Here is a 27,496-nt window from a genome sequence, read left to right as displayed (position 1 = left end):
ACTGTGCATGAATAGTTGTGTTGAACCGACCAGTGCCAGAGATGACTCCGAACACATCCTTGTGGAGGCTGTTGTCCAGAATGGTGCTGGACCTCGGAGGGGTCATCAGGGAGTTAGCTATGAGGGAATCTTCTCTTCCATTCTGCAGGGAAACACAGCAAGCATTATTTGATCCAGTCAGAGTCCAGACCTGCATGCTAGTGTTAGTGTTGATTTTGATCCACAGCCACTAGGTGGCATACTTACATTGTTGGAGTGGTTGATGCTGAATGGGGCTACTTCCTTCACATTGAGCCTGTTGACATTCTCTTGGAGCAGACCAAACAGGGGCAAGTAGAGGGTTGCCAATCTGGCTTGCTGGCTCTGAAATACGAATCAGTCGCTCTTTGTAACGTCTGAAGAGAACACTCATACCTGTGGCACTTCATCTGACTCTTGCCAGATGCAAGAATGAAGGTGCAGCTTACCTTGGAGGTGTAGCGCTCATCAAAGGTGTGCTTGATCATCAGGTTCTTCAGCACTTGGATGGATATCTGGCGAATGTCCCTGAACTCCTGCAGAGCCGCACCCACCTCCCTGAGGAGCAGCCCGACCAAGAAGTGGTTCCTGCAGAAGTCATCTGTCAGCGAGTAGTCCAGCTGGAGGTCTGAAAGAGGGAGGAAGACATGAGGATTGGCCTAACAAAGCAAGTGGAAGGAGTCTAAGAAACTCAATACACTCATGTAAACACTTTTTAACTGAGATATGGAATTGCATAAAACAGATGCTTGTGACAATGGCAATAAAGACAAACAAGGACGATGGCTAGATTGCTGAGGTACATAATGCACAGTAAATAACATAACAAACCCTTGAGCATAATGTGAAATATTTCCATTAATCGACATTGAAATGAATCACGGTGAGTAGGAACACAAGTCTAAATGTTGGTTTTTTGCACTGATCTCTCAGAATCTGCCCTGCTTTGTGCGTGTCCCTCTTCTTTGTCATAGTCTCTCATAGATCTGCTTTACCTCTAGAGATACAAGTTCATGCCATCTAACCAGGTCCATGGGAAAAGTACAGATACATACAATACATTTTGTACCTTATGTTTAAATGATTCAGACTCTATTAACCACTTAAACCCCTAAATACTTCATTGGGTCCCCCAGGGCTCTGTACTGTACTTCCCCTTTCCCCCTGTTGTGACGCATGGATATTTGTTCGCCTATTACGACATCCCAGAATAGGGACATTGGGGTTCAATGTGGTTAATGATCGATTTAACAAATGTGTTAAAAAACGAAATCAATTATATTCCAATTCAACAGCGCTTTATTGTGAAAGTGGACTAGGTGAATGAGCAAAACCAGATGAGTTCAAACTGGTAAAGAAATTTAGACTGGCAAAGACACCACCACAGCCCATGAGAGATGAGCAGAAGACAAGTATAGGGGTTCCAATGATTAGGATCATATCAAAACTCATGGCATGCAAGTTTTAACACCTTTAAGATCTGAGCTCATGAGCTAAGAGAAAACAACGTGTCCTTAGGGTTAAACTTGGTGCGAGTCATAAATTCCAAACTGTTGAGAAACATTAAAACTTTATGACACACACACAAAAAAAAGAAAACTCCCAATTACACATAACACCCCACCCACACCAAGAAATGTGTTACAGTTCATATTCGTGCACACAAATCACGAGTACCATCGTTTTACTGTGCAACATTTTTAAATGGATTGAAAAAAAGAAATACAAAAATAAATCACCCCATGCTAATTACATGTAATGATGCTAACTAATCGAGTTCAGGTTTTCTGGAAAATCTTCTAACCCATGTGGCCTTGATTGGAGCACTGGAGCCGTTTATATGCATTGTGAACTTGTAGATCTGCTATTTCTGCCTTGTATTGTATTGTATGATCTAGTTATAAATTTGTCATCAAGAGTGAGAGAGGGGGAATAGAACATAGAAATACAATAACCTCTGCTCTGCTGTAAAAGCAGGATTTTCAGCATAAGCACATTTACAGTAAATATAGATTATTCATACATTACGGAGTAAAACAGTCTAGTCTAGTCTAGTCTAGTGGGTATTGTAGCATTATTGCATGATGTAATCCATCACGTTATTGATTAGAAGAACCGTTATATTAGTGCTAGCCTTGTCCAGTAATTCAGCATGGTTTGATTGGTGACCTTATTAAACATAATACAAACATTTAATTTGCAAACAAGAGATAAATCAACATGTTATAGTGTAGGCTAAAAAAATCATAAGAAATGGGAGTCCATGACCTAATGCATATCAAACTGGCCGTCCATGAAATTAAAAAGGTTCAGAATGGCTGATGATTATATTCTCAATGAACTCACCTTGAAATCTCTGTATCCTTCCCTTTCCAAAAGGCATGGGCAGATTGAGGGGCACGTAGTGCTCGTGGTTGCAGACAACACGCAGGAACTCAAACTTGAATTCAAACAGGGTCTGCAAGTGAAAACACTAGATGCATCACTGAGGCAAAACCAACAATATTAAACCAACGCTCAACCCTGTCCAAAACACATTCATTTCCGGAGCACAGACTAAAATTGTGCTCCTCTGAATCCTGAGATCATTCTAAAGTCTAAAGAATAAAGGTCTTTCCCGTCAAGGCCCCAAATATTTGGACCAACCTTTCTTTACTTCTGAAAACATTTTTTTTTTTTTTTTTACAAAACATTATACCATGTGTTTCTCCTTATATGAACTGCTCTTTCTCACTGTACCTTAGAGTCTCCAGGCACAAAGCAGTTGATATAGTTGTTGATCTGCTTGAAGGCAAAGCCTCTGTCCATCAAGGTGAAACAGCGCTGCAGAGTACAGGAAGATGTTGTGTTCATTTAATATTATTATTATCATTTATTTATTTATTATATTTACAGTATGGCAACCACAAAACTACAGTATGTTCTCTGTCACGTTTGTACTATACCATTTTCACAATCCTTGTATATATATATATATATGTATAAGTATAACAATGTGTTTTGCTAGCCATACTAATACCAAACTGTATATCGTCTGTCAGGTGGAAACCTCATATGTCCAAAACTGTTACTTTTCAAGATTCAAATTCAAAAATAGTAGCAGATCGCCAAGCTCAAAACTTTGCTTGTGTCGCTTCACGCGGCGTGTCGAGCTTGCAGATCTCCTACTTATTATATCTTTGGGTGACACCGGAGTATGATCAAGTAGGGCATTAATTTACGAACAAACATGGAAACATTTAAAATATTACTGATAAGAGGTTTCTGCCCGACAGCAACAGATGTATATATACAGTATGAGATAACTGTAGGATGTAATATATATATATAGGCATCTACACATCGTAGAGATGCTAACCTTGATGAACACTGCCAGGCTGTGGTTGGCGTTCCGGGCTGCGTCCAGGTTGTCCTTGTACTTCTGTGTGATGTGAGGCATCATCATGTTCACCAGCGTCTCCACGGTGTGGTGGAAGGCTGCTGAGAAGCGCTGGTTCCTTGACAGCTGAAGAACAACAATCACACTGTGGTGCGTACTTACAGCCATGTAAAAGCCTGAGGCTTTACAGCGACAAAGTGGCGTGTGATGTATCATTTTGACAAAAAATGTCTAACTTCTTCCAGTTGAAAATACTTTTTTTTTTGCTGCGTGACACTTGCCGAAGCTTTAAATACAACATAGTCAAACCGCAGGACCACAGGAGGTGCTCGCCATATTTTAGTCCCTCTGGTTCCTGTTTAATACAACCTACTCTTGTGAGAGAATACTAGTTTCCACAGAAGCCTCCAGATGACACAGGGTGATGCCCGTAATTTGGAAATGTGGGGATGTGGTTGAGTTACGGGCCATGTACAAATGCGGCCAATAAAATGCACAGCGAAGTGGTGTAGGCCGTGATACACAATGCTGTGATTATGGTACTGTGGTTGTCCACGGGACGGGGCATGTTATAAAGTACAGCTGTTCACTTCAGCTACGATGCTGTGGGCAAGAGCAGACTCCTCTGTGAGTCAAATCAAATGCACGTGTTGTTAGAGCAGACATACCTTGACTTTGCCACTTTCGATCAGATACTGAGCCATAGATTTGACTAAAGCTTCATAAAAATACCAGGAGTACTGCAAGGAAGAGACAAAAGTATGTAAGCAATCAGTTAACCATGGAAATGCAAAATTACAAGCCGTAACAATGTTGCATTAGTACAATAATTCATGTAAACTGTCCTTTAAACAATGCTACAAAAGCCAGATTTATACTTAATTGTAGACGGAAATAGCCGATCAACAAATTTACAATGCATAAGCGCACAACAAGTGTAAATCAGGCTTAATCACATGAACCCTAGCATCCATATTCTGGACATGTCTTAATGGCCAAGCAATCAGCAGAAACAGACGAGCATTCTGCGAAAAATAGCAGATCTACCTAGTGAGTTTGTAGATGAGCTATTTTCGGTGAAGAGATTTGGTGTAGAGAGATAAAAGGAGAGGACCAAGTACAGACCCCTGGGGGACCTGGTTACCTTGAGCAGCTTGTTGCTGGTGAGGAAGTCAGTGGAAGGCTTTAGGATTGCAGTCATGGCTTTGGCCAGCTCCTCATGCACTGTTCTGGTGGTGGAGGCCGTGTGTGGCTCAGTCTTAAATACGTACTGAGAACAGAGGCACACAGAAATCAACATCAGCTCTCTGGTAGGCCTGTCACAAATTATTTCATAATCTCCTAATCATAATTATTTGAGATAATTATAATTATATGTACAAAATAAACATTTGCAAAAAATGCAGGGTCTACAAGCCCACAGTATAAAATCAGTAATTTCTGTATATGTTGCATCTAACGGGCATTTCACGTGCAATGTTTTAAAGTATATTTGTGTACAATGCCAAAAACGCAATTAACTCATTAATCCCAATTATTTGGACGACAATTAATCTCCAATGTCATGATCGTGATAGCCCTAGTCTAGAACAGGACAGAAGTAACATGAGAATTTGCAGCGTACAGTATGAGGTTGAGCTGTGAATTTTCACCTTTACGTATGATCTCAGGTAGTGCTCCAAGCCCTCTTCATGGCACTGGGATACAACGTGAATCATAACTCTGAAAGGAAGGATGGAATTGAGGAAGGGGTAAAGGAAGAGCCATGTGAAATAACAGTGTTGGACAGTAGAAGCAGATCCTAAGCAGAGCCTAATGCCACAAGTCATGTTTTTAGGTTGAAGGTTTTTCGCTGAGTGACACAGTGAGCGAGCAAATATTCCTATAGTACAAGTTGTATTCATTATGTATACATTTAAATCACATTTATAAAAAAATCTGATTATGACTATTCTCTAGTTACCTGGCAGTTGAACCTAGCATTTCATTATCATAATTTTGACTATCTTTCATTCATTTGAACCTAGGATTAATTATTATTTTTGTCTCAGTGAGACAGCACTTGCCTGGTGACATTCACTGCCACATCCTCATGGGTGGCACTGGTCAGTACCCGAAACAGCTGGTTCAGAATGGTGGGCAGGAACTTAATCATCACATGGCTCTCCATAGCATGAAGACTCTGGGTGCAGATAGTTACAGTGTATGTATGAACAACAGATACGTCATTTGTGATCAACTGCGACCAGCTCTCGGTTTGGGTCAACTGATTGACTGACTCACTGACCATAGCCCGCCAGACCAACCATCACTGCTAACAATACATTAAGTTGATTAGATTACCTGTAGAACATCATGGGACACACATAGGAAATACTTGCTATACATATAGGTTTACAAAATCATGATTATGTTGGTCTAGGAAATAATTAGGGGGAAAAGTTGCTAGATGCTTTGAGTCACGTCCCTGGCTCTGAATGTCCTGTCTACTCAAACAAAGAAGATGGTGAAAGTGAGTACAGTATGACGCAGGAGGAAACCAGTGCAACAGCAAAAATAACAGGACATAAGGGAACAACCGTGTGATAATCACCCACAACTAATGACCCAGTTCCAGGAACGAGGTAGAGCATGGGTAGAGAGGTAGTGGTGCATCACTGGCCATGTACAGGGCAATAAGACCATGCTTGCCAAGTCATTTGGCAAGCTGCCAGTGAAAACGGCTGCTCTGGCTGACCTCATGTCTGACCCTCTGGCCATTGTTTGTGTGCACAGTTGTGTTTACATTATCCCCCGAGAGATGCATCAAACTAAGTGTCTCTCTCCATGTCAGTGACCAGCAGGGGACAATGGACTGTGATTCCCAGTTCGTAAAGTTTAGTCATGTTAACAATGTTCCATCCACCCTGAGCAAACAAGCACAGGTTTCTAAATATCCTGAGGAAATCAGACAGAATTTAGATTACGGAATGAGTGACAGGTGGGCCACAAACACCACAGAAAGATGGAGAGATAGAAGGGGGAGATGAAGAGAGATTGACAGAGACACAGGAGTGTCCCTGTGTTACAGCTCTAACTAATATATTGCAGTTGTTTTACCTTCAGGTATTTGACCAGTTCCCCTGCTGATATTTGATCTGAGGAGCCTGTGCTCTGACAGTGGTGGAAGAAATTGTCCAAATGTTGATCCTATAGAGACGAGAGAGAAATCCCAATGAGAGAGAGAGAGATAGAGGCAAATTCATAAAGACACCGGTTGTAGCAAGCATTTATATAATTCATAAAGACACCGGTTGTAGCAAGCATTTATATCATTCATAAAGACACCGGTTGTAGCAAGCATTTATATAATTCATAAAGACACCGGTTGTAGCAAGCATTTATATCATTCATAAAGACACCGGTTGTAGCAAGCATTTATATCATTCATAAAGACACCGGTTGTAGCAAGCATTTATATCATTCATAAAGACACCGGTTGTAGCAAGCATTTATATCATTCATAAAGACACCGGTTGTAGCAAGCATTTATATCATTCATAAAGACACCGGTTGTAGCAAGCATTTATATCATTCATAAAGACACCGGTTGTAGCAAGCATTTATATCATTCATAAAGACACCGGTTGTAGCAAGCATTTATATAATTCATAAAGACACCGGTTGTAGCAAGCATTTATATCATTCATAAAGACACCGGTTGTAGCAAGCATTTATATCATTCATAAAGACACCGGTTGTAGCAAGCATTTATATCATTCTAGCAAATCAAAATGTTTATTTATGCAGGGAAACCAAACTGAGGCGAAAATCTAATTTGCATCAAGGCCCTGTGACAATTAGATCTATTTCCAAAATACACTTTTTTAATGCAAGGAAGTTTGACTGTCTTCGTATTAGTAATATTGCAGCTACAGTACGGTGTGTGAAACTAACCTGAGTGTAGACAGTGGACACAAGGTGACTGGACACCTTGAACAAAGGCTTGCCTCCATCCACCCATTTGATTTCAGGAACGGAATGCTGTGATAAAAGAAATGAGAAAGATTCTAGCAAAACATCACATTAACAGAGATTTCAGATCTTTTTTTTAAGGTTTCTGTTCACTTTGAACTTAGTAACATAATCACCACTGTCGGGCAGAAACCTGGTACAGGTTGTTGTACACTGTCCGTATCTACAAATTTAAACTTTTATTATGTTTTTTAGTAAATGAATGCACTACTTCATCATACTACAATGTCACATAAAAGTAGCAAAATAGGCAATCTACTAAGCTTGAAGGTCGGCTATTTTTTTATATATATAAATAATATTTGTAACTAATTAAAAGTATTTACAAGTTCTTGTGACTAAATAATAACTACATTGTATCCATCATCCATTGGAAGACGGGTGCTTTTTGCCATTTCATGACCAATTTGTAACCAATGGTGTTGACATTTTCTTTCATAAACGCTGACCGATAACATCAACTACAGTCATGGAACAATCTGCTCGAGGTTTAAAAGGAACGTTAAATATTACCTTGCTGACGCCCTCCTGACAGCTGAGATAGCCAGCAGGCAGGTTGGCAGCCACTGAGATGTGACTTTCATTCATAATCACCCGGCCATCTTTCAGCAAGGGGAGCCAAGCGTAACCCACTGGGGACAAGGACAGGGGGGGGGGGGGGGGGGGGGGAGGAGAGATTACAGCCAATAGTCTCGACGCCCCAGAGCATTCGCCACCAGAGTGTTTGTGTGTGCATGTGTGTGCATGCATGCGTGTGTTTTAATCTTACCTTGCGTCTCAACCGTGTCTTTCTTCTTGGTGCTGGCCTTGCTGTTGCTGTCACAGCTGACATGGAAGAATGTGAAGAGCAGGTGGTGTTTCTCATGGAGCTGTGTTGGCAGCTCGATCTTAAACTGGGGGCCAAGATCATAACCACACAGTCCTGGGGTTAGATTGACACACGCTACCCACCGTCTGCCCCATCTGTGCAACTAGAGATGTTCCCATACTGTTTTTTGTTTCCCTTTCAATACCGATTCCAATAAGTGAACTTGCGTATCGGTCAGTGCAGTGTACCGATTCGATACCGGTGTGTTACATACTTGATACAAGTTTTTCACTAAACTTCTTCCTACTCCTTTTTCGAACACAAATATAAGTTAAGGATTATGTAAGATTTTGATGCTATTTCTTTCTTTGTTAAATAATCAAATTTTCCTTTATTTGTCTTTCATCATTTATATTTTAATATGTTTGAAATAAATACATCAATAACATGAAAATGAAAAACATAAAAATTGCATGTTTAACTCAATCAGGAGGCATTTAAGATACTGGTATCTGAACAACTATGAAAATAATAACATGAGCATGCATCTCACCTCGTCATAGAACTCTGGGTTGTGCTGGTGATGTAATACTGCAGCGACAGCACTTTTGGTCAACAGGGGCCCACCTGGTCGCCCGTAGATGCACTGCCAAATTATTACAACAGTTAGTTGCCTGCCATGGCAAGAAGTAGAGCAACCTCTGCCAGGTGATGTGACTATGAGTTTACCTTGAGTGAGACCGCCTCCTCCTCATCCGAGTCCTTGAACTCCATGCAGACAGCTACGTTTCGAGCCTGAGGACAAAAACATACACTGTATGGTACAACAAAGCTGACCCACTTGCACAGACTACAAATGTGGGAATACTAGGCTGCAGAGTTAAAGAAAAGCGTGTCTGTTTAAAAAAAAAAAAAGCTATGTGCTTAGAATATTTATAGTGTCCTCTGCAATCATGGACACATTCATACCGTTTGTAGAGAAGAATCTGAGTTTCCTTTTGTGTGTAGCGAAAACAACATCATACGTACAACGGAAGTCATACCTTTGCAAAAGACTTTTGGCTGTCATATTTCAGGTGCTTTGGGTAGATATAGAGGTGATTGTTGTAGATGGTGAAGGGCTGGGAGCACTTGGCGATGCACGGCACAAACTCCTCCACTTCAAAGAGGATGCTGGTCTTTTCACTAGTCTCAAACTGCTTCACAGGAATGTAGGATGAGGTCACGCAATCTACACGCGCACGCACGCACACACACGCACACGCACACACACACAGGAGGGAGACCAAATAAACAGTTGGCAGACAACGTGACCCATCTGACCCGAGCACCCGCGGCCTTCATCTTTCATGTTGGCTGGATGTATTGAATTTGGAGGACTTACTTGTCAAATCGGGAGCTACATTGTCAATGGTAACATCTAGGTTTCCTAGGATTACAGGCAACTTGGCCATCTTCTCTGGTCTGGAGACGAGAAGAAAAATAAGCATAGGTTAAAACCGTTGTTATTGTCTACCTAGGAAGCAAATGGAAAACAGGCATGCTGCCTGGAACTGAGCAGAACTAAAGAGGATAACACAATATTTGCTGAGGTGATAAAAGATTTACTAAAAGGATTTCAAAATGTCTAACAAAGTGTCTTTGTTAAAACATATTTTATAACGTCTTTTTACAAGACCACTTTTCAAACAGTCATTAGCTACGTGATCATTACATCTGCCACTCATAGGGATGGTACTAACTTCCTGAAGTCAGCCAGCAGTTTGAACATGTCATCATTGGACAGTTTGTTGCTGTCCTGTCTGTAGAGGGCCGAAAAGCGGGCACTTTTGTCCAGTGTCCCTGAAGCGTCTTTGAACAGCGGCCTGAAGGAAGGAAAGTATGGATGAGTAAGAAAGAGTCAGGGCGGTGAGAATGATACCGCTCACATCTAACTTCTAACATTTTACATCCCCTTCGGGCATGGATGGAAGGGTTTGTACATTCTCCTCAATGCATTCTATTATTAATGTGAAGCACTTGAAAATGTGCTATATAAATAAGTTATTATTCTTTACAGACTTTGTACAGCACCTCTTGTAAGGCTGATATCTAATAGTTTTCTGGTGTGAATTTGCATTTGTACGTGCATTTCTTTCTGCATGCAAGTGTACGTGCATGTATGTGTGTACTGTAGATTCAAACAATGCCACCATGGCAAAACACATAAAACATTTACATTTTTAGAAGTCCAAGCACTTCTATATTTCACAATATGTGTTACATACATACCTGGCTGCCCATGCAAAAGGCATTTTATACTGGCCTAACCGATTACAGGCCAGCTTGGCATTCTTTAGGACCTTCTGTGCCACCTGGTGGAAGAGAGGAATAGCATTGGAGAAAACATATTCTACTGCATGAATTCAGAATGGTGCCAATGTTAACACATACCCAGACTAGTCTTATAATCATTCACTCCTGGCGCGCACTCTCTCATCGACATGCTTGCACACTCAGCACGCACACTCAGCACGCACACGCACACACACACACACACACACACACACTCTCTTAACATGTTCTTCTGAATCCCATTACTGCCCACTGTAGCCCCCCCAATAGTGCATAACCAGATTTGTATAGCCAAAGCCAATGTTTGTGTTGAGTGTTTTTGCAACTGGCCTGCACTTATAACAAGGATGATTTGATCATCTATCATGTGGAATAATCAGATGTAATCTGCTGAGCATGGAGAACATGCTGCCTTTTAAGGAAGATGCGGGGATGTGCTGTGGGCATGGGCTAGACAATACCTTGGTGGAGTCTGAATTCTTCATGTATGGTTCGGCACAAGAGGCGATTCCCCCCTGGAGGACCTTCTCAATGCGTGCCACCAGGAAGATGTCTGGGTGTGGGCATGTTACCGAGAACACTCCCTGAGGCCAAAACAAGTTACAACACAAAATGCTGAAGCAGATCTGCATGAAATCTTGTCAAGTTGAGTGTGATTCTGCATTTCTTAACCATGTATAAAATAACATGGTCTCTCTGGCTAATAAGAATGAGAGGAAAAAGAATAACAAGACATGTACCTGTCTTGGATACTGCATGGTCGCCTCTGGCACGCTGTGGACCAATCGTTGCCCCCCGTGGATCGTGTCCCCTCCCCCGTTCATATACTGGCTGTTGTGATTGGCCACCATGCCTCGGACAGACGGGTTGTTAAGGTCCACGTGGAAGTCTGAGGAGATCTTTCTGCTGTTCTGGATGTCGAATAGTGACAGACTGACATAGAATGGTTCCACCTGACATGGAAGCAGAACAGAAAACTGTTTAAAATGTTAGTCATTTTAATGCATGATCACCTGGTCGGAGCATATTACACCATACCAGTTGTATAGTATTCTTTTAATTATATATTTTCATCTTTCTCAGAACTCTGTTTGTATTTGTGTGTTGTGTCATGTCAGTGACTCTGTGGGAACAGAACTGGTTTGTATTTGTGTGTGGTGTTGTATCAGTGCCTCTGACAACACAAGTCTTTATTAGATAGCTTATACTGCCGGGAGGGACAGCAGGACACCAGACTCCATGAGAGACAGCTCCTTCCCCATTACTGAGCCTCTGGCCTGGTAACCGTGTCAACCCAAGTTGGACGCACCATCGCATCCTGTTACTAGCTTCCTTATTCACAGTGGATCTGGCTCCTAATATTTAGACTATTCATTGTGGCCAGAAAAAACATAAAAGCTGTCTTACATTTGTTGTGGGTCCTTCCTCGTTTTCCGCCACACAGCTTTGCAAATTGAACGAAAGGTCATTGCAGTTCACCAGAATGCGCTTGCCAAACTTCTCCTCAAACTGCTTTATGTCCGGCTCAATCCCTGAGAAATCCAATTTCTGAAGGACATAATAATATTATGAGGAAAGGTACATCCAGATTCCAGACATTACAGTAGGTGCTGTTACAGTAGGTTTGTGGTAAAATGGTGTTGCACTGCGGAAATAGCCAATCTAAATACATTGTGAAGTTGTAGAAAGTTATTTTTACTGTACAACACCAGCATAGGACAGTTTTAATTAAGCATATACTGTACAGTAAGCCTAATTTTCATCTATAATGACATGGTCAAAAGAGGGATGCCAAGGTTAATGTGTTTTGTAGAATTACAGTAAGGAATTTAAACTGAGTTACTGTGTGCTTTATATATATATATATTTTTAGCTTTTCACCTGTGTGTCAGGATCCAACGTGAAAAGCTTCAATCTGGTTTCATTCCTTATCTTAGATTCAATATCACGTGCACTCTGAGAATAGAAGAGGCATTTTTTAATTCATCTCACACCACACACATGCTTAGTCATCAGAACCACAGAGCATACGGTTTTGAAAATTTCAACTGGTTTAGCCATTTGGACAATTCTCTTCATTTTGTGTCACATCTGGAAATAAGGCTTCGAATTTTACGAGCTGATCATGGAGATGGAGAGGACAGTCTCAGTGAGTGAGATCAGGGGGCTACCATCACATACAGTGCAGCACAGTACTGCCTAACCCAGTATGTCAGGGTGGTATTCCAGCTAACTGTCACCACCAGTTTCCATGCACATGTGGCTTAACTATAGCCTGCTACTTGGGGCCATATTATGGACACGTGCTGTTTGGACACTCAAAGTCCACTTTGGACTGAACTCTAGGCTGTTACAGGAACTCAACTGAATGGAGAAGTCATTGTTTGGTCTAACTCTTTGAGTGGTCTTGAATTATCACATACTGTATGAACAGTTTAATGTTCTTTGGCATTTGATACACTTTTGGGAATATTCAAAACGAACCAGATTCTGTTCTGTGTGCACCAAAACATTGTTACCAACTGCAAGTGAAGAAGTGTGTGGGAGTCCTTTGTCTTACGATAGTCAGCCCATGCATTCTCCACCATTCAGTCTAGAATACTGTAGGTGTGCATGCAAAGGTTCTGTTCTTTTAGGAATATAACAAATGGTGGAGAATTGAGGAATGTAATCAAACAAGTCTTCTTGAGTCTAAATGAACCATGTGTTTATGACAGAGGTTATACAGAGAGGGCTTCTTTGTAGTTCCCCCGGTGAGGATTCGGAATAGTGAGTTCATGCTAATGCTAATTCCAAGTGATGATGTTTTTACCTATTGGCCCTAGCAAAATCCCAAGGTATTGACTTCCAGTTAGTGGGAAAAAAGGACCTACCTGAAAGCTGTCCATACTGCCAGAGGAACTATCCGACTTTCCCAGATCATCATCTAAGACAGGAGGAGAAAATAAAGGAAATTACTGGATCCAAGCTAAAGGAATTTTGAAACATTATTGTCTTTACCACAAAGTCCTCTTAATCCCACGCTAACACTTCATGTTCAGTAAACAGTAATTCAGCTGCACTGGGATCATGTTGATCTGTGTTAGAGCTTCAGGATCCCAGGCCAGGGTTGTCTTTCCTCTCCCCTGGCATAGAGTGATTAATAAAGGCTAAGACGTTAGGAAGATTAGTGGAGCCTCTTTGCGCGCACGCACGCACGCACGCGCGCGCACGCACGCACGCACGCACGCACGCGCGCGCGTGCGTTTACAGTGAATGGATTCTCCATTCACTGTAAAAAACAAAACAAAAAAACAAACAAGAATTACCAGGTGCGTTATTATATCTGCAGAATTGTGCTATGAAATGTAAATATGTGTCTATCTGTATTTGTGTGTGTGTGGAAACAACAGCAGGATCTGTATAGGTGACTCTGTAGCTCTGAGAGTGTAGCCTACTACAAATGGAACCAAACCCTTTTATAACAGACTCTTAGATTGTACAAATATGGTACAGGCTTTATTTCAGTAAATGAAAAAGTAATTTTGGGAGTGAAATACTCCTTTAACCATAATGGTAATGTATCACTTTGGAATGTAGGTCTTCATATGTATATTATATTTTATCTGGACTACCTAAGCAAAATGTTAAATATTGATTCCTTACTTCCAGTGGCAGGAGCCATGCAGTGTGAGTGTTAAGCCAAAGACAATCGTCTGGTCTGACATTTTAGTCTGCAGAACAAGACTTGTTTACACATTCTTGTTCCCCTGAGGAAAACTGAACTCTGGATATTTTCTTTGCCTTAACATTATGAAAAGCAAGTTTTTTGTGTTAAAAGGGGTTTCGATTTTAAGGTGGATAACATTTCTGCAAGGTTAAGAAAAATATGATTCCAGCTCATATCTGTTCTTTGAATATTTATCCTAACACCCCCCCCCCCCCCCCCCCCCCATGCTTTACAGTCTATGCGTGATGAGAACACAGGGTGGCAGAACACATGCAAGGACACACAGACTCACAGAGACACACACATGCCCTTGTGGGAGACATGGGCACACATTCCTGAAATGACATGCATTATGTACAGCGCGCGCACACGCACACACACACACACACACCATCATGAACATCTCCGTTCCTCTTCTCTTGCATGGCGATCTCAAAGCTGCTGTGAAGGATCTTGTTGAGGGTGCTGATCCAGTCCTCCATCTCTCCCTCACCGTCAGCAGCCAGCAGATAGCTGCTCTTGTCCTGCATCTTCAGCTCGAAAGCAAACCTCCGAACTTTGTTGTTCTGAAAAAAGAAAGAAAAAAAAGCACACACACAAGAGAAGAGAAGTTATCAGCATAATTTAGAGCAGCTATGTTCTGTCAGGACAGAGGACATTTTCCAGCTCTACAAATAAGCCTTCAGCAGAGGCTTTCTGTAGATTAGCTAGCGAGTTAGTTGATTCAACAGCACAAGGCTGCAGCCACGGAGATGGACTATGACCTCCTATCAGCCAGGAAGTGTGAGGTCACCGTCACATTTGGGCTTCTCCTCGAGCATCTGTTTCTACTACGGTCTACAACCCACTACTACTATAAACATGTGGACGTACATCCACGTACATATGCACACACATGCCAAGCCTCCGCTGCTTGATGTTGATGTTCATAGATTCCAATAAAACATCCATATCTTTGATTAAAGGGACAATGGCACTCAGTACAATTAACAAAGTAATAGAGAGCATGGTATAAAACAGCGGCAGTCGCTGTAATATTATGGTCAGAGGATTGTTAGGCCACAGTTGTCTTTATAATTTGGCTGAGCTGCTGAAACTGCGGAGTGGGAGTGAATGGGAGGGAGAGTCATTATCTAAAGGCGAGCTGAACAAACATGGATAAACTGGAGTAAACTGGAGTATTTGGGACAGAAACCAGTGGAGTAATCGTCAAGGGATGTTAAACGCATGACAGTAATAAAGACTGCATGATATCCTGAGCATTTCTGTCAATTATACGAGCAGTTGAACTTGCTATCAGGACAGTCTCCCATTTACTCCCACTACAGGGAATCCAGCTGTGCAAACGAGTTAAATATAGAAGTAAGTTTAGCTGCACACATATTGTACCCACCCCTCAACACAGACACAGCGGTGTGAGGGGAACGGCGAGGCGGGGGTAGAAGCGAGATGTTTCCTCTGTTTCTGTAATCATGGAAAGCATGATCACAGGAAAGGGGAGTGAGCAGAGTTTAAAGAGAAAGGCTCAAGGAGAGGGAGGGACAGAAAACAAACGGCTGTCCTGGGACACAACAAGACACCGAATAGGATGTCTGAAGGAGATAAAGGTTGGCAGGTGGAATGCCTCAGTGCTTCAATGTACTTGACTGTGTGTTGGCTTTTCACAAGCATGTGAAATGTGCAAAAGCAGCTTGAAGCCGGGCATGGCGTCACACCACACACACACACACACACACACACGCCAATATAACTTAATCAGCTGCAGATGCACACTTACTGTGGCTGAGACGTTTAAGGCACAACTCTTTACCACTAAATGTTGGCGAAACAAAACAAAAAACACAGTGGTATACCACAGGACAGCACAGTATCAACGGAGCGCAGGGGCCGATCGGCAACAGTCCTGTCAAACCCCAACATCATAGTGAAGACAAATAGAGTATAAGATCTGTGTTATAATTAAGGGATCACTCAGACCAAACCACCACAGACAGCCAGACAAAACCAACCATGTATTTCTTGCCAGAGAAGGGTGCCAGTAGGCAGTTAGAGCATCATCACTAGCCACAACATCTCCCTTCTTCATGACTATGGCCATGCAGGAATACAGGAACAGTCTCCTTTTGAGCCGCTTTATTTCTGTGCCATATTGCACTGTATTGGCTTTTTAAATTTTATTTGTGGACCCCATGATGACTAGCAACACCTAAAGCAAATAGGGAATAAAAGATCCAGGCTTTTTTATTTAAAGAAGTCTGAATAGACTTGTTTAAATAAGAGAGAGAGAGAGAAAATAATCCAGCCTGTTTATCTGCCTGGACAAGAAGATCTAACAATTATCTCACCCACTCCTCCACTAAGAATGCTTCAGGGGAGGCGTGTGGTTTGCGAATTTATCGGTGTGGGGGTTTGACAAAATCAGGGAAGGGAAAAGAAAACATGCACGACTCAGATCTCCAAATCCTAAAGCCAGTGGTGGAAAGTAACTAAGTACATTTACTTTAGTACTGTATTTAAGTACAATATCTAGTATTTCCAATATCTAGTACTTACTTCTACTCCACTACATTTCAGAGGCAAATATTGTACTTTTACTCCACTACAATTATTTGAAAACTTTAGTTACTAGTTACTTTGTAGATTTTGATTAGAAACCACGTCGCTGACATCAGCCCTATATGAGTACTTTTACTTTTAGTACTTTAAGTACATTTTGATGCTGATACTTTTGTACTTAAATGCAAAAGTACTCTCAAGTACAATACTCAAGTATACATTTTGAATTACTCAAGTATACATTTTGACTTGTACTCTACTTTACGTAACATAACGAGTATTTCTCGAGTATTTCTATATTGCGTATTGATACTTTTACAAACATTTGAGTACCGTACTTTTTCCACCACTGGCCATACCAAGGCCACACGTTTTAAAACCCTTCCCCTCCTCTTGCAGGGCCCTCCTTCCTCCCTGGGTTCAACAACACTCCCCTCCCACAGGGTGAGAGACACACAGGCAGACCTGGCCAATTCCAACCTCCATTCTCCTAATATTTTCCATCATAAACATCGAGCTGGATGCTTAGTCATTAAGAGGAGAGGAGACCTCTCCCATTTCTTCTGGATGATAGACAGATAATGATGTTTGCGGTCTGTCTCGGGGCATGCACATCTTCTAGCATGTGGTATCGATTGTGAAGCTGCAGTAGAGTGCGTGTCGGTGTGACATCAGCATTCGTCAGCATTTATGGATGACCTTGGCGGGGGAGGGAAAGAGCAGATGGATGAGCTCCGGTTTCAGCCCCATGGGTGGGAGAGGGAAAAGGCAGAACCAAGCAGCGGCAGGCAGTCCCCCGGTGCCAGTGTAACTTGTGTTGACTTTTTTTTTTGTTATCACATTGACATTTTACACGACATGGAGGCGACAAAATATGCTTCCGAGAGGAAATTGCTACATCCGCAGACTCAGCCTATTCTTGGATAATGTTAACAATCATTGACGTTTTGGCAGAGGCCACTGTGGTTGTTTCGGAGCGTGTTACCTGAACTACGCCCATGCAGGAATCCAGGAAGATTGTTCCTTTGGGTTCTTTGGAAATCTTCTCATCCTTGTAGAAATTGAGATTGTAAGAGCCATCTCCCAGCTGAGTTAGGTGGAAGTACCGCCGCTTAAAAGACTGAGAAGGAAAAAAGAAAACACAATTGGAAAAACAGGAAAACAAAAAAGGAACAAACGAAGAAGTCTAGTTCCTAATATTTCCTTAAAAATAAAATCATTGGCCTGGGCCATGGCTCAGTGGTCCAGGCACCTTGGCTGGTAATCCAGTCTGGCAGTGTGCCACGGGTTCGACTCCCGATCCCGACGGCCTTTACTGCATGTCTTCCCCCCCATCTCTCTCCCCATTTCCTGTCAGCCTACTGTCTGTCCCTCCATAAAATATATAAAATAAAGGCGAAAGCCACAAAGAAAAAAAAAAAACATTGAAAATAAAATCATTAGAACCTCTCACCCTCATGGTGACACTGATGGCACTGTTCACGTTGCCCTTGTACAGCCAGCCATGTTTGTTGATCCCTCCTTTCTGGGAACCTAAGGAGGCCGTGTCCTAAGAGATTCAGACACACAAAGATCAGAGTCAGACACGTTCAAAGCATTCTCACACAGTTCAGCACCACATCAAAACACTTTTATACAAACACATCCTACCAAGACGTCTGTCTGCCTGGCCAGAATGTCACCTAATGGTGCACATCACGACTACCTCCATCCTGTGGCCGAGATCTCTTAAAGCTCCGGCCAACTCCAAACGAGCAACCGAGAGAACGTTTACACAGTGGATCAGAGATGTCTTATATTTTATGAGGCCGGAGAAGATTAAGTACACCCTGCGGGATTAGGGTGATCAAATTCTGTTACTGTTCTGTTCTGATACTTGGGGGCACCTAGTAGATTACATTTCTGTGGTGTCTTTGTCTCTATTTATTAATTTAATTTCTGCTTTCTTTTTTCATGTTATTATTTTCTTGTTTTGACTTTTACTTGATTTGCCCTCTTGTTTATTGATATGGTTTGTAGTTGTACTTGTTTTTGCCCTGGTTTGTCCAGAGGGGGTGGTGGGTGGGGGCATTTATCAGACATTTATCAGGATATATAGTGAGACCAGCACATTCACGGGCTGATATGACATTATGCCCTGAATGCATCCACCCACATCTTACAACATCGAGGTGTCAAAACAAACATTCAATTCTCTTTAATGTTAATGGGATTTAATGTTTGTGTTAGTGACTAAACAAACATTAATTTCTCTTCATTGTCAGTGGCGTTTTTAAAACAAACATTGACCTACATACACTGACACCACGGCACGTAAACAGCACCTCAAACTGTGACTCCGCCCACAAACGGGGGAAGTTGTGATTTTCGCTCGTTCACTGCAATGCAATTTGCGTCATTTTCAAAACAATATTGAGCAGAGTAGCGATTATCAAACGTATTTGCAATGCCATACGTTGAAAGATCTGTTGCCCGTGGACAAGGCACGCTACCTCCGCAAGTTAGATAGCATCGGCATAGATGTTTGTCCGTATGTGATTAAGGATTGGACCAAGTTGCATTGGCAGCCATAGAAAATTCCGGGGTAAATTCTTACCCCGGATGTGACGTTTTTGGGCGTTCCTGTCTAGCGTGGTGTCAGTGTATGGTAAATGGTGCATTTATATAGAGCGTCGCAGTCCCGCCCCCCCGAGAGACCCGGAAAAGAAATCCCCGTTCATTTTCCTCATAGACTTTTCAGAAAGTATTTATTTAAAGACGTTTACGCATGACAACAAACAAAAATTTTCGGGCCAAACAAAGAATTAGAAAGTAGAAAAAAACTTTTTTTTTTGTTTTTCTTCTTTGTAATTATTTGTTTGGTCCAACATATTGTGTGTGTTGTCATGATTTGTCACGACAAGAGTTGGCTTCGTACGATGCTTAAAAGGTCTTTAAATAAATACGTTTTGAAATGTCTATGGGAAAAATGCATTGGGATTCATTTCCTGGGCCTGGCGTCGTCATGAAAGGGGGCGGGACTGCGACGCTCTATAGCACCTTTATCCAAGGCGCTTTACATAGATTGTGCATTACATTCACCCATTCACACGCACATTCATACACCGATGGCGGCGGAAACCATGCAAGGCACCAACCAGCACATCAGGAGCAATTAGGGGTTCAGAGTCTTGCTCAAGGACACTTCGACACTAACTCTCTGGGTTAGGTTCGGTTCGAACTGGCAACCTTGCTGTTACCATCCAGCCACTCTACGGCCCAATCCCAATCCACTCCCTTGCTGACTCAATGAGCCCTCACTGACTTAGCTGCGCGTTCATGTGAAGTCTGCGAGGGCTTGAGGGATGTCCCATTTGAAATCGGTAAGTCAGTGAGGGCTCAGCCCCGCCCCTTTATGTGCCCTTTGCCAAAGTCAGCATCGATGCTGACTTTAGCTGACTTTGGCAAAGAAATTACCCACAGTTCATAGCGTTACCAGGGGAATGAGGGGGATCCTCCGAACGTCAATCATTTAAGTATGCAAATTAGTTATGTACCGCGGTTAGAATGTCAACAAACACAATAGTGCTTTCTCACTGTTCTCAAAGGGAGACGGAATGGAAGGATAGGGTATATATTTAATAACAATAATAATAATAAGGGAAACATGATGAGAAATGACTAATGAGCAAAGTAAAATAATATGGAAATGCAATTTATGATTAATATTATTATATATGAATATTACAACCCATCACACAGGAAAGTGTATTTATGAAACTAATAATAAAACGACATAAATAGACATGATAGACATGTCATGCATGTAGGCACTGGCTGTGAATAAGGACAGGTTTTATAAAGTGATGCAAAGTGTCATGAATGGCGGACTCATCTTCAAAGTGCTGTCCCATTCCTTTCACAACAATTTGGAGCCCTTGCAGCCTCTCACCCTCAAGCACTTATACAGCTGACGTCACTAAAGTCAATGAGGGTTCAGGGCTCAGGGCTTGAGGGAGGCAATTGGGATTGGGCCTACCTCTGAGCCACCGCCGCCCCTAAAAACAAACATTAAACCTGTATATAGGAGGGGCTAGCGAACCTCAACAATTAGGAGAGGGAAAAGGTGATGGGGCATCAGCTGCCTTGCTTTAGATCAACTCCACCGTAAAGAGAACACCCCAGCAAGCAGGGTCAGGACCTGGACGAATTGGTGACATCTCGATTGGGGCCAGATCAAGTCAAACCAAGACTAGTCAGATCTGGCCCAGAATATCACCTGATTTCAACCAACATAAATTCTGCCCACTAAGACGGACATCCCTGGGTGAATCAGACAGAGTCCGATCGAGGCCAGATCAACTTAAGTCATATCATAACTAGTCTGATCTGGCCCAGAATAAGCTATATTATTTCAACTGGTGAAGACGTCGTGGAAATGATGTAAAGATCATCCCCATATGGGCTGTGATCTGGCCTAGTCCTGAACGTCATGAACATCACCGGAGGACGTCATCATGACGTCATTCGGCTTGCTGGGACATGTCATGAGCAGCTCTACACTGCCAGCTGCTGACAGACTACAGTGAAGAACTGTGTCCCAGACACATTTACAATCTAACAGTAATGAATAGGTTTTTAAGATGCCCATTGTCCAGTATAATTTATTTTCCCTCGGTTACAGTGAGTGAAACGATTTTCAGAAAGTGTTGGCAGGTTTTGGGAATATTTTCAGCATGTCTTGGGAGCGATTTGCGGAGCGTCTGGAAAGGTTCAGGGTCTGCTTCCACTCATCATTGTCTAGACGGCACGGACCTCTCCCCCATAGGGTCAAACTCTCTTGCTCCACAATGTTTAAAATAGGTCATTTAAACTTTGTTGTACAGTATGATGCTGCTGAAAATAACTGATTTCCAACCAAAATTCAAGACATATTTTGTTGTTGAAATTTGTTTTTGGTATAGATTTCGGTATAAATTATTCTTTACTAATAACACAAAGCAAAGCTAACATGGTTATTAAGAATTCTGGGGATTTTAGGGGCAATAGTTTTAATCCCTTCACTTTCATCAGCGCAGTGCAAGGTCATGGCGAGCTTCCCGTTTAAAAGAATGATCTATGAGAATGATGGGGGTAAGGGGAGCGGTGAGGGCACAATTGGGCAGGTTCATTGGCTCTGATAGTGTCCCACTCCCTCCCCTGTCATATGTGATGTTGACTGTGAAGCTGAGCAGGACAGACCTTGACCCTCATCGACTCCAAGGAGAGCGTTTATTATTATTTAACACACATAGGAAACAGATACAATATTCTTTGCACAAATGCCAATGTCTCAAATTTGCTTTGAACCTCAGCAAACTCCTGTACCTATTTGTAACTGTGAGAGTTTACAAATGTAACCAAATGGCCACATAATGGCCAATTTGGTAACATTCGTACATTCTCCTGGTGGGGGCTCCTCACTGGCGGTGAGTCAGTAGGATACGACGATTTAACTGTGTACATAATACAGGTGAGACGCCCGGGATTCGAACTCGGGCCTCCCGTGTGAAAGTCCAATATCTTAACCACTAGACCGAAGGGATATCCCTATTCCCTATGGACCGGGGGGGATATTAGACCTTTGAGGCCATCAGGCAGAGGCTCAGAGCTACACTGGCATACCTGTATGGACAGTATATCGTTTTGCAAAGTGTTTCATCACCTACAGGGGGCATAGTTTGACACAGTATGAGAAGAAGTCCAGTTGACTGTCATCATTATGTCTTGTTGGACAGAATGGCCCTGATGGCCTGTTAGATAACATCAGAATCATCAAAAGCCTCAGACTAGCATTGCTGCTTTGAAGACTTTTAGACATCCGTTGGCCTGTCAGCCCTTCAAAGTTAAGTTTCTATCTGGTGACCTCTGACCTCTCAGGGGTGTGCAGCGGCTTCCATCAGCCAATCCAAGACCAACAAAAGAAAATGTGCTCTCTCTCTCTCTCTCTCTCTCTCTCTCTCTCTCTCTCTCTCTCGAATTACATAGATTAGGTGAAGATTAATGGAGCAAAATGTTTCACTAGAGCCTTGAAGACTTCAGCCTGAGAAGGAGAGGAATCCAAAGCAAAGCTGTTGAAACGTTTAGCCAGTAAAGTCATTTAATAGTCATAATTGCACACAATCCTTTACATTAAAATGAGCTATTAAGGCGCTGCAAGGCTTTCATCTTTATAACAACTATGATGGAAACAGGAAAGGCAACTTAGTTCCCTTTGCCAGAAATAAATAATGACCACAATAAGACATATTAAGGGGCATATAACCATTAATAGAGTGTATTTCTCTTGGCAAGACATGATTCCAAGAAGATAAAAAATCATTTTAAAGAATAGTATAACTCAGTAGCTTGCAGAGCATTGAATCATGTCTCTTTACAGTTGGAGGCCATCGATATTGTCCTTTTCTTTTTGCTGAGGTTTGCGTGATCTGCGCAAAAGGACAGTTAACCCATTTTGGGCGGGAACCCCTTTTGGTGTTTTAAACATTATGTTATAATTTAGCTATTGAAAAATAGCAGATCTACAAGCTCATAGCGCGCCACCGAGAGGCGCGCTACGAGCTTGTAGGTCTGCTATTTTTGAAAAATCGTGAAAATATTTATTTCAGAAAACTGGAGGATTTAGAAGGATTTTTTAAAATTTTGAGGTCAGGCCTAAATGGGTCAAATGATAAGGGACAATATCGGTGGCACCCAACTGTATATATTCTGTTCATACAGTATAATAGGACGTGTTGACTTGGGTTGTTTAGAACTCTAACACACTGCATGCATGGTATGAACTCACCTCATCTTTGTCAACATCCTCATCCACCTCAAACACATGGACGGCCAACTTGTCCGGTCTGGGCACTTTGCTGGAAAACATTGTCAACGCTAGTCAATTACGAGTCCATTAATTTAAACAAGACTAATATAACTTGCAGATGGTGACAATGACAATGACAGAGAGACCCAACTTATGACTGAAACGGCATCTTTTGAATACTCAATTGCAACGCAGAACAATGTCAAAGGAAAGTTCCATTTAGTATGGGACTACTTTTATTTGTATATTAAAGGATTGTTGCAATAAGAATTTGTAATACATTACAGATGAATGATATAATCACTATTGTCAACAGAATGTTGTCCATTTAGCGTAGTTTTTTACTGCTAGTTGTGTTTTTTTTCCTTTTGTCTTTTTCTTTTATGTAAGTCATGTGTATTTTGTATTATTTTATTGAAAAATCATTAAAAAACTTGATGACAAAAGACAATGACAACTGAATTACCGTCAGGGTTCAATAAAGGACGATCAGTCAGTCTATCTGTCTGTCTTGTCTGTCTGTGCATGAATAAGTACTGCTGTCTAAATAACCGATAAATATGGAATACAAATGTTTTACAACTTATTGAAACAGTATTTTTTTTAAACTTGTAATTATCTATAATGCAATTATCTACAATGACTCTCTCTCGCGCGCTCTCTCTCTAGGAACAACTAACAGCGGCGCTTGGGAAAAAAAAGGAAAATAAAATGAAAATCTACCAAAGATGAATACACATTAGGGGAAACTATTGTGAAATGTTAACAGGGAAGTGACGTCATGTAGTATTGTTTCAACTTCCCTGGCATTAAAAAGCAAGGACAAAGGGGATGGCAACAGTAATAGTGCCAAGGTCTTTCTGTCATTTAAACACAATGACAATAAAACATATTCTTCAGGAAAGACAGCAGAGCTCATAAGACAATCTTATAACTCTGATGGTGGTTTCCACACAGGGTAACGCACAGGAATAAGAATAATAAGTTACACAGAAGGAGAAAACAAAATTGTCACCGGTGTTTCCTTGTAGCAGAGTTATTCCAACATATCTTCAACAGTGAGGCAGGAATAAAGTGACTAAAGCTTGCTGACAAGTGGACAAAGACACATGTGAAAATGTTTGTGCAATGTGCATGCATAAATACTATGTGTGTGCAGTTGCGTGCGCATGTGTGTGTTTCAGTTTGTATCTCTGGCCTCCATGCATTAAGCATGGTAGCTGTTCCCACTAGCATGTCATGATGCAATACCCACATCACTTGCAAATAAGGTTGTCATAGTACACAAGAGGCTTACTTTGGAAGTTGCCGAAAGTCCCCAGAATAGTCCTCATACTTGTAGTTAACGACATGCCAGTCAGAGTTGTAGGTCTTGATGCACTGAGAAAACACACAGAAATCAGTGAATAACAAACCAAACTGTAAGGTTCTCCTGCAAAAAGGCTCAAGGCTGAATCAATACAAGGTTTTCTAATCCAACAATGCCTTGCTGTCTGCAAATGCTTTTTTCCTCGTCCAATCAGATTAGAAATGTCTGCAGGAAGAGGAAGACAAATCAAAGAGAGCGATCATCTTTGAGCAGGCAGAATTTAAAACCTTCCATGGGATTTAGTATATATGTCAGAAAACAATATTCTATCATTCATGCAGGTGCTTCCTCAGTGCATGCTCTGTACAGCAGCTGGTTGACTGCAGAAATCATCAGTAACGGAGAGACATTTGCTATTAATATGATAAAACGCTGCCTTGAGGTTATTGTGTTTCGTTCGGTAAAGCAGCCGTGGCAGTCTATTGATGAAGTGGACAGTGATGTTTGAGTACAACATGGGGCAGTGGATCAGTGAAGCCTGAATTCAAAACAAAATGAGCACTATATTATAGGATGAACTCTGAACTACATGCACACTGAAGCCAAGACAAACAATATGTCAGGACTGTGGAAGTCAGTTTAAGGCCTTCAACTCATTCTAACCATGTATTATGACCAACACGAACTGGGAGGGAGTACAGCTCTATATCTCTGGCTTGGAATGAAGACATCTGTTCATTGTTAAAGTCAGCGGTTACATGGACAACACGGTGGTTATCTGCTATAGAGAAACGTGTGCCTTTCAACCAGAACTGCTCTGATGGGGGTGGTCAAGTGCAATATGATCAGTGGGACAACGGAAAACAGAGGTGCTCTTGCTGGGCTGATCTCAGCAGCTGTCATGCTGATGTCACGCTTTATTTGAGCAAGAGGAATTATATCTTTATGATTTAAGACAGGATTCCCCGAAAACACTGACCTTTGAACTGAAAGGTAAACTGACAACAGCCAGTTGGCCACCGGCTTATGAGGACAGAGAGGACAGTATTGGGCAGGACATAAATAAACCATTGTGCACTGCACAGGAAATACCGTATCTTTGTGAAATGGAGCAATGAGTCATTTAGCTACACAAACTGGGAATAATTAAATGTCTGGATGTTTCATGGCAGTATTTGAACTTGACTACTGATAACTATGAAAACCACATTTGGAAATGTGAAGTGAAAATCACAAACAAATGCTACGGCAGACACCACTATAAACAATCAACTACAGTAAAATATTTAAAGTCTGATAAGCTTGTGGGAGGACAGTAAAGGTTCATTACACATTATCAGTTCTTAATCCCCTGGCTTGAATAGATGTTTCGGAAGAAAATCAGAAACACTAAGAAATAGCCCGCAGTCAAATGGACAGGCTCCAGTAAAGAGCGTGGGCCTTATATGCACTCCAAAGAATAAAACAACTTTGTGTCACAAAGAATGTGCCATACAAAATGGAAGTTATGTTGGACACATTAAAAAAACAATTCGGAAATCCTGTGGGAGCTCAAGTGTGTACAGTCTAACGGGTGGTTATATCTTCTGGTCTATGGTAGTGAGAGGGTAAAAAATGTCGTATTCGTCTCCATAAGGTGGCCTGGTACTATACATGTCTTCATGGAACAATAGCTAATCTAATCAACTCCATCTCCATACCATCTATAAACCCCACTGCATGCTCAGGATAGTTTCACAGTTTTGTGGGATTAGTTTACCTCTTGGACAAATAGACTCTGGGCTTCTTTCTCTGCATTGTCAGGCACTGTAGGGTAGAGGGTTCTTCCTTGGCGTCTTAATGTTGAAATCTATAGATGAGGGGGGGAAAAAGAGAAGGGTTCATACCATGACTAAACTCCACATTATCACAAAGATTGATATACAGGACAATTACAATGAACCACACACAGCTAAAATCAGGTGGCCTGGGCCATGGCTCAGTGGTCCAGGCACCTTGACTGGTAATCCAGTCTGGCAGTGTGCCGCGGGTTCGACTCCCGATCCCGACGGCCGTTACTGCATGATCTTCCCCCCATCTCTCTCCCCATTTCCTGTCAGCCTACTGTCTGTCCCTCCATAAAAATATAAAATAAGGTGAAAGCTAAAATCAGGTAATTCATATTTCCGACACCTTTTCCCTGCAGTGTGTAGGCTCAGCTGGACATGATTGCGCTGACTGCTCCCCTAAATATTCTTCTAGAAAGAAAAGCTAATGTCTTTGTTGCAGTTCAAAGGGGAAGAATGTGAGAGAAGCAGGATGCTCCTCCATATTGTTCCAAGTCCTGGACCCACAGACACACCCAGGGTCTGGCTCCCTGCCACTGGTGTAAAGGGGCTCTCAGAGTAGCTGGAGTCAGTATGTCAACACTAATGCTGTCTAATGCTTCCTTTTAAGTTTCAGTCTAATGACCACTCTAGACTATAGGCCTTACTCACTGCTCATTTACTATGCTATTTCATCCAATGCATAGTGAATTAGGTGAGCAAGGCGCACGCACACGC

At 41.8% G+C, this 27,496-nt stretch overlaps 1 protein-coding gene across 4 annotated transcripts in view; it reads right to left on the bottom strand.

The window, feature by feature from the left end:
- The window catches only part of LOC306935081 (dedicator of cytokinesis protein 9), a 99,015-nt gene that overhangs the window by 18,650 nt on the left and 52,869 nt on the right, over positions 1–27,496 (bottom strand). For all 4 annotated transcript variants that reach the window (XM_079517930.1, XM_079517931.1, XM_079517932.1 and 1 more), the window contains exons 3-33: positions 26,713–26,802; positions 24,942–25,024; positions 23,624–23,693; positions 18,272–18,367; positions 17,804–17,938; positions 14,654–14,828; positions 13,427–13,479; positions 12,435–12,509; positions 11,961–12,101; positions 11,294–11,506; positions 11,015–11,137; positions 10,491–10,573; positions 9,962–10,084; positions 9,604–9,683; positions 9,263–9,450; positions 8,949–9,014; positions 8,773–8,865; positions 8,181–8,304; positions 7,925–8,043; positions 7,334–7,420; positions 6,497–6,586; positions 5,464–5,579; positions 5,050–5,119; positions 4,542–4,667; positions 4,066–4,137; positions 3,377–3,523; positions 2,758–2,841; positions 2,365–2,476; positions 468–646; positions 247–363; positions 31–142 (exon numbers count right to left, since the gene is read on the bottom strand). In XM_079517930.1, coding sequence (XP_079374056.1) covers positions 31–142; positions 247–363; positions 468–646; positions 2,365–2,476; positions 2,758–2,841; positions 3,377–3,523; positions 4,066–4,137; positions 4,542–4,667; positions 5,050–5,119; positions 5,464–5,579; positions 6,497–6,586; positions 7,334–7,420; positions 7,925–8,043; positions 8,181–8,304; positions 8,773–8,865; positions 8,949–9,014; positions 9,263–9,450; positions 9,604–9,683; positions 9,962–10,084; positions 10,491–10,573; positions 11,015–11,137; positions 11,294–11,506; positions 11,961–12,101; positions 12,435–12,509; positions 13,427–13,479; positions 14,654–14,828; positions 17,804–17,938; positions 18,272–18,367; positions 23,624–23,693; positions 24,942–25,024; positions 26,713–26,802 — 3,442 coding nt within the window. The remainder of the gene's footprint in view (positions 1–30; positions 143–246; positions 364–467; positions 647–2,364; positions 2,477–2,757; positions 2,842–3,376; positions 3,524–4,065; positions 4,138–4,541; positions 4,668–5,049; positions 5,120–5,463; positions 5,580–6,496; positions 6,587–7,333; positions 7,421–7,924; positions 8,044–8,180; positions 8,305–8,772; positions 8,866–8,948; positions 9,015–9,262; positions 9,451–9,603; positions 9,684–9,961; positions 10,085–10,490; positions 10,574–11,014; positions 11,138–11,293; positions 11,507–11,960; positions 12,102–12,434; positions 12,510–13,426; positions 13,480–14,653; positions 14,829–17,803; positions 17,939–18,271; positions 18,368–23,623; positions 23,694–24,941; positions 25,025–26,712; positions 26,803–27,496) is intronic.

The sequence above is a fragment of the Electrona antarctica genome (assembly GCF_951216825.1).
Source record: "Electrona antarctica genome assembly, chromosome: 13".
In the NCBI taxonomy this organism is placed as follows: domain Eukaryota; kingdom Metazoa; phylum Chordata; class Actinopteri; order Myctophiformes; family Myctophidae; genus Electrona; species Electrona antarctica.
The sequence above is the reverse complement of the archived record's forward strand: the minus strand, read 5'-3'. Positions and strand labels throughout refer to the sequence as shown.